A 7,875-nucleotide genomic window follows, 5' to 3' on the forward strand; every position below is an offset into this window, starting at 1 on the left:
GCCTCCATGTCGGCGAGCCCCCGGCCTCCATGTCGGCGAGCCCCCGGTTATCGGTTTGAGCAGGTAGCGAGGAGCGTCGTCCTGATGCGATCTCGACTCTTTTAGCTGCGACCTTCGGCTCATTTCCTCTGGTGTCAACCAGCTGAACGATCAGAGCAGAACTGGACAGTCGGGTCAATCCCGGCCTCGTCGTGACCCGACGAACCTCAAGTCACCAAAACTATAATTAAAGCTCCAGAAACTGAATGTTCTACTAAAATACAGAGTGACCACCGAAGAAGCTGAAACGGTCCTGTAACAGCTAAAAGATCAGCTAAATGCCAAAATGAGCAAAACAGTAGCGTCAAGCTAAATGTAGCAAAAGGCTAACTAAAAGCTAAATATAACTAAATGCTAACTTTATGCAGCAAAAAGCTATTTAAAATAGCAGGAGCTAGCTAAAACCTAAAAACACAAAATGGTAGCTAAATGTAGCAAAACACTACCTTAAACCTAACGACACCTAGCTAAAAGTTGTAAAACACTAGCTTAAACCTAAAGATACGTGGTAGCTAAATGATAGCTAAAAGTAACAACACTAGCTTAAATCTAAAGATACCAGGTAGCATAAGTATAAAATAACAAAACAAACAAACAAACATCAAAGCACCCATCTCGATGTACGAGCAGCTAAAATAGCTCACAGTCTGCCAGAATAGCCGAAAAGGAACGGACAAATAAAAACGAGAAGAAGGTTGTAGACGTCATAGTTTTCATAAAGTTGATAATAAAGATCCAACCTGCAGCAGATGGAGCTAACGCAACATTTGCACAACTGTTCGGGACTCAAAGCCCACAGAAGCTTCTGGAACAGGAAGGACGAGCTGAAGTTTTGTCTGAGGAATCAAATGTCCGGGTCGGGAGGCGGACGCTGAAATAAATCAGGAAGGAGGCGATGAGGAAGGAGGCGATGAGGAAGGAGGCGATGAGAAACACGATGATGGACCGGAGAGTAAATGCCGTTTCTGACCCTCTGGTGCAGCGTTTGAACCGACGCCGCTCCTTCCTCAGCTGTGGCAGAAATCAAACCGAATCAATAAAAGTCATCTCTTCAGATGAGCTGGTGGTGGTGCTGGTGGGGGGGGGGGGGGGGGACTACTTTTACCGAGCCCAGGGGAAAACAACCCCCACTCCATCCCTCCGTCTCTTTGTTGACTCAAAGGAAATGAAACGGGGGATCAGGTGTTCTGAGGATCCTTGAAATGATTTCAGCGGGGGTCACAAGTTTCAGCGAGGAGCGGGAGGTTTAGTTGAAAACGCAGAATAACTCCCCCCCCCCCCCCCCCCCCCGGGCCAGAAAGAAATATTAGTATGAGCAACTCAAGGACATCCTTTTGAGTTTATGTTTTTTATTTGTTTAAATTAAAAATAAAAACGTCCTGAGAGGAGAAGTGAAAAACGCTGAGCTTAACGGGACCAAACCAGGCTGAGGGGGGTGGGCCGGGCCTGCATTTGATGTGCTGCTTGATTCATGCCCCCCCATCCCAACCCCCACACTGCAACAACCACACACACACCTCCCCCCTCCTCCCCCAGCCTTTCCCTGCTGAGTTAGGGATCGGGGGAAATGCACAGGAAGCAGAATCGGCTCTGGAAGGGGGCGTTGTCGGGCGTGGTGAGTGATGGAGGTGGGGGTGGGGTCGGGGGTGTCGCTCACCATGATTGGTCGGCGGCTCTGCAGTCTCTGGGAGGCCTGACAGCGGCTGCTCGTCCTCTCGCCTCGTGTCCACCGCTGGTTCACCAGCTCGCCCCGAAACTCATTTTCTGTAGAAGGACAGAGTGGGGGCGGGAAGGGTGGAGACAGAGAGGGGAGGGGTGGAGAGATCAGCATCAGCACCGGTAGATGTGATGGTGGTGGTGTTGAGGGGGGAGACCCTCCTTCATTAAGTCAAAAGAAGACGGCTCACGTCGAACACAAAGGCTGTCCCTCGGCTGTCAGAACCTGAGCAGGAAGGACACAAACCCCACGTCTCCTTTTGTTTACGTTTCATCCAAGTAATAAAATCTCACTCATCTTTCTGATCACCTCCCAGGAGGAGGCAGATTAACCCCCCCCCGTTAAAAAAACGCCCCAGACGGAGGCGACAAACCCAAAGACCGAGCTTCAACTTCAGGTACAGGATGATTTTCTGGACCGGGCCGGTGTCATGAACCCGGTTCTGTTTCTGATATTTAAATATTTATAGACACGCCCCCCCTCCACCCCCATCACCTTCACAAAGCTCGGGCGTCTCTGCAGCAGATCGTTGTGAAACATGAAGCGCCCTTGAGTTTACAGAGGCTCCAACTGCTGCACAAGGACCCGGTTCTGTGGGACAGAATCAAGGTTTGGGTCGGTCGTTGTGAGGAAACGAGTTCAAAGATCCACGAACAGTTCAGATTTTAAACATCCGCCAAGTAAAATCTCAAAAAGCAACAAAACTCGAGATAAATCCTTGACCTTGGTCTCATGTTCTGCTCGTTCTTCCCTCTTTTTGTCCAGTTTGACACCTCTCGCCTCACGTGCACAGCTCAGCCAGCACTCTTTACAAAAACGCTTGTTTATCAACTTTACTCCCCCCCCCCCCCCACTCGGTTAAAAAAAGAGATTACAGCAGCAATACTGTTGGTCTGCATCTCCATCTCAGCTATCGGAGCCTCCGCAGACACAAACTGCTCCCTCCTGCTTCCTGGGACAGAAAATCGAGCCCCGGGTGGAAGTTTACACGTTTTTATCTTTAAATTTTAACCGTCTATAAAAACAGATGGTAAAATCTGCAGGATTTATTTTACATACCATATAAAAACTACATGTTAATGCTGTGAAACTCTAGTTTTCGTGTTTAGACGAATGTAAAAATGTGATAAATGGACGCGTTTTAGTTTAGAATGATGCGGTCGAGTCTCTCCACACACTAAAAACTGAAAGGTGAAGAACAGCACTGCGGCGGGCGCAGTTTGGACCGAGCCAACCCGGAGTAGTTACATGCCAGAAAGTTGGGCTAAATATGGGGAGTGGTGGTGCAGAGGTTAGAGAAGATGGGCCTGTGACCGGAAAGTCGCTGGCTCAACTCCCTGTGCTGACAACATCAAAATGTGGGTGGGAAAGGTGCACACCTGCCTCCACCCTCTTTTGTCCCACTCTTGAGCAAGGCCCTTAACCCTCACCATCCACCCCCGTCGACAACTGCTGGCACTGACGTAGCATTAAGCTAGCGGCATGAAATACAGGCGCACTAGCTAAAAAGCTAGGTAGCATCCCCCCATCGGTACAAACAGCACGCAACACAAACATGTCTCGGGCTCCCCCCCCCCCCACCCGTTGACAAAAACCACGGAAGAGATGGACGCCCTGCCAAGGCAAGTAATGTTTGGGAAACACAGAAATGCTATTAGCATCAGCTAGCTAGCACCAGCTAATGCCACAGTGGGAAGTCAAACCTGCTGTTTGGTGCAAACTGAGTGAACAACAAACACAACCAGGTTGAACATTTTCTTTCAAGTTGTTTTTACCGTCTCACCGTTACTCACCCTAAAGCAGAGGCCCAGTCAGGTCCGGTCCTGTTAACGTCTGGCTCAAAATGGCTGACGGTCATCTTTGACCTGCCTCTTTGACGCTTCAACTTTGCAGAGTTATCAACATAACCCAGCAGTTTTTAGTGTTCGCTCGTCCCATTCAGCCATGTTTGTTTACGTCAGCCCGCCTCATGTTGGGCGGTCATGTGACTCCTTCAGCTTTGTTTACATTGAGCGCAGACCCACATTTCAGAGTTTTATATTAATTTATCTGGAAAACTACCGGACTAAACGCCTCCAAACATCCCCATTCCATCCGGTTTGTGAAAAACCATTTTATGTTTGTTTCATAGTTTGAACTGAGCGCCTTTAAATTAATATTTTTCAGCTCAAATCTTTTTAAAATGAGCCGTAAGTCAAGTTAGTCCGGTGTGTGTGGAGTAAAGAGGAGAATCTAGGCAGAGATGATAAAAGCACTTAATGTTTTTCTTCCGCTTCCTTTTCCTGTCAAACGTCGCCTACTTTCAGGGGATTACAGAATTAGGTTATTGACTCGGTCGTTGGTCAAACCCGCCCAGCAGACTAAAGTCTTAGAAGAAAAATCCTTTTCAAAGTCTTTTTGATTTGTTAAGGGTTGCCTCTTAATTCTCACAGTCCTATTATAACTATCGGATTCATAACTCAATACTTCAGCCCCTTAAAAGCAACTAAACTTTAATTTATGCATTTACAGCAACTTGCCTGGAATATGTTAAAGAAATGTGAGTTTCCTTGTGTTGATGCGTCTTATGTTGTGTCAGAAAGTCAATAAAAATGAGAACAAACTGACACAAACAGTAAAACTGAGTTTGAACACGTTTTACTAACGATTGGAGCCGTAAACGTCCGATTATGAAACAACACGAGGTTTTTATTTTATCCGACCCGTCAACTGATTAGTGCTCCAACCTGAGTCCGAACGGTCCGGCCTCTTCGAGTCCCGCTGGCTGCAGGAAGTTTGGACACGTAAAACGCCAGAAGCCTCAATAAAAACCACTCTTCTTCAGAGCAGACACCTCAACATTTTAAACCACAGATAAATTACGAAAAGAGACTCGTTTTTTTGTTGTTTTGCAGATAAAACAACTCATTTGAATCCTCGATGGCCGTTTGATCGCACTTAACAAAAGCTCCGTAACACTCTGAGAAAACTGGAGGAATACGAGACAATGATCCGTCCACGTGGAGGGGCAGGTTGGGACAGGACTACAAAACGAGACCAAAAAAACCAAACCAAACTTTAGGTTGAAGTGATATTAGAGGAGTGGGACGACGGAGCAGAGCGGGATTAAACAGCAGGGAGGCCCGTCTGTAACAGTATTAGTGCACATCCAGGGCCAGATGTACGCCTCGGGTCCAGTCCTGTTAAGCAGGATTTAGAGACGACTCGGTGTGATTACAACGAGCCGGCGGGAGGCGAGGAGAAATCAAAAGTTTGTGTAACGGGACGGTTTCATGGAGGGGGGGGGGGCATGGTCAGGAGTTTCCACAGCAGCGGCGTGGAGGTGAAATTAAACCTGAAGTGGCAGACGCCGGCTCTTATCACTTAAAGGATGGGAGTTAAAAGAGTGTGTGAAGGGGAGGCGTCGCCATGGCAACCAGCGTTTGTAGGATCTCCCCTCAGGGCCACCCTGACCTCCGAGAAACGGCACCGACGTGCCACCTCAAACTGTGGAGGCACCTGAAACGAACCCGTCTCCTCGCCGCTCAGCGGCTTTAATCCTCCGTCTCTTAAACTCTAAAACTAATTATTCTGGTTTTGACGCCTCCTCTCAGCTGAAACACACCCCGACCCTGACCTCGGCGTAGATTTCTCATTTGAGGAGGACGGTGTGCAGCCCCAGCTGCTCCTCCAGCACATTTATTGCTCCCCTTCCTCCTCCGGCACCTGCTGTCCTCACCGTCAGCCCGAATAACGAGAAGTTTCCTCGTATCGGAGAAAGAGGAGCAACTTCTGCCGCGCGGCCCGGCCTCCAGCAGCAGCGTGCGGCACCAATAACCTAATTCTGTAATCCTGTGGAAGTAGGCGACGCTTGACAGGAAACGGAAGAAAAACAACAAGTGCTTTTATCATCTCTGCCTAGATTCTCCTCTGTACTCCACACAAACTGGGCTAACTTAAGGAACGTTTAGAAAGGTTTGAGCTGAAAAATATAATTTTAAGTTCACTCAGTTCAAACTATGAATCAAACATAAAAAGGTTCAATCAAACCGGATGGAATGGGGACGTTTGGAGGCGTTTACGCCGGTAGTTTTCCAGATAAATTAATATAAAACTCTGAAATGTGGGTCTGCGCTCAATGTAAACAAAGCTGAAGGAGTCACATGACTGCCCAACATGAGGCGGGCTGTCGTAAACAAACACGGCTGAACCCCACGAGCAAACACTGAAAACTGCCGGGTTATTTTGATAACTCTGTGAAGTTGTTGGATCATGGGTTGGGTTGATCAAAGAGGTGGGTCGAAGATGACAGTCGGCCATTTTGAACCAGAAGTTGACCAAGCCGGACTTGACTGGACCTCTGCGTGTGAGATGGTAAAAACTTGTAAGATGTTTAACCTGGTTGGGTTTGTTTTTATCTTTAGTTGGCACCAAACCCCAAGTCTGGATTCCTAAACTGACACCAGCTGGTAAATAAATCGGTAAAGCTAATCCGTGACGTTTAACATGTTTGCGTTCATTCTTAAACTTCCTGTTGAAGCCACGTGTGGTTAAAAGTGTTTCACTCAGTTTTCCGTCCTAACTGTTTTATCACTCTTGTATTTTATTATTGCTCCGTCTTTAATATTTCTTGTGCTTTCAAACTGCTGCTGCCTGTCTCCGCCAGGTTAGCTTTTATAAAAGAGATCTTAGCTCTCAACGAGTGTTTCTAAATAAACGTTTAAATAAAGAAAAGAAAATAAAAAAGAAAAATATAAACAAGTGTAAGGTGATGGTTGTCTTTGTTAACTTTAGTTTGCATTAAACACAGAGTTTGATGTCCTAAGGCAGGGGTTCCCAACAGTGGTCCTTGAGGAACACCGTCCTGCATGTTTTACTTGTTTCCCTGCTTTGACGCACCTGCTTTGAATGAATGGATGATTAACGGGCTTCTGCAGAACTTGAGGAAGTAATTAAACCACTGAGTCAGGTGTGCTGGAGCAGGAAACAACTGACACGTGCAGGGTAGTGTGCCTCGAGGGCCAGGGTTGGGAACCACTGTTAACGCGCTAGTTAGCGGATGCTAATAGCGGTAAGCACCAACCTGCCAACATGGACCCAAGTCTGATAACTTGGTCGCTTTAATTCAACAAACGAGTCATTTTAACAGTTTTTAGGCAGAAACTTCACTCAGTACCGGGTCAGACCTGATGAGGTACCCGAGGCTGGCTCAGTCCGAACTGGACACAGCGTTGGGTTTATTTTGAACCCAGCAGTTTTTAGTGTGTAGAACCTCAGAAAAATAAACACACAAAATGAACGTGGAGGATAAAGATCTGGATCCAGCAGGACACCACAACAACAGAACTCTACACTCAACCAGCTGAACTTCAGCTGATCGTTTTTAATTTCAGGACACATTAACCATCCAGGTGAGAAAAAACATCTGTTTTTATCTGATGTATACAATATATATATATATATATATATATATATATATATATATATATTTTTTTTTTTTTCTGTTTACGCACAAATAAAAAAATAAAGTGGCTCAGAGGTAAGTTCAGCTGATTTCCGAACATCAGCTGAAGTTTTTCTGTTTGAAGATGAGAGGGACTGATCTCCCCCTCACCCCCCCCCCCCTCATCATCATCATCCTTCATCTCCTGCCTCCATCTTAGGACGCAGGTGCTTTTGACGAACCGCGATGCGCGCACGGAGCACATTACGCGGTCATGTAAGCAAAGCGAGGAGGAGGAGGAGGAGCAGGAGGAGGAAGGAGGACGTGGAGTGAGGGATGAAAATAAAGGATAAAATCTGTTCAATGTGTTAATTTCTGCGCTGCTGAAGACTTTTTATCCGCGCGCTGCTCAAGGCGGCTGACATTTGAAGAGATGAGCATCTGTGTTTATTTCTGCTGCAGAGGATCAAATGGCCAACCCCTCCCTCCCTCCACCCTTTCATCCCTCCACCAATCTCTCTCTCCATCCATCCATCCATCCATCCATCCATCCATCCATCCAACATTTAACTCCAACCAGGACGAGTTCAGAGGTGACACCGAGCGCGCACAGTCCGATAAGTTTACATCTGCAGAAACACTGTCTTATTGATTCATGTCTATATTTTTTATAGAGGATGCAATCCCAACCCCCCCC

The 7,875-nt window shown here is 46.9% G+C and overlaps 1 protein-coding gene across 2 annotated transcripts in view; it reads right to left on the bottom strand.

Annotated features, from left to right (window-relative positions):
• LOC119417763 (myelin transcription factor 1) overlaps positions 1 to 1,803 on the bottom strand; it is a gene marked incomplete at its 5' end in the record, with an annotated part of 39,171 nt that extends 37,368 nt beyond the window's left edge. For both annotated transcript variants that reach the window (XM_037685046.1, XM_037685045.1), the window contains 1 exon segment: positions 1,697 to 1,803. In XM_037685046.1, the coding sequence (XP_037540974.1) occupies positions 1,697 to 1,699 (3 nt within the window).
• Between the last annotated feature and the right edge of the window lie 6,072 nt (positions 1,804 to 7,875).

The sequence above is a fragment of the Nematolebias whitei genome, chromosome 11, assembly GCF_014905685.2.
Source record: "Nematolebias whitei isolate Nwh7 chromosome 11, NemWhi1, whole genome shotgun sequence".
Classification (NCBI taxonomy): domain Eukaryota; kingdom Metazoa; phylum Chordata; class Actinopteri; order Cyprinodontiformes; family Rivulidae; genus Nematolebias; species Nematolebias whitei.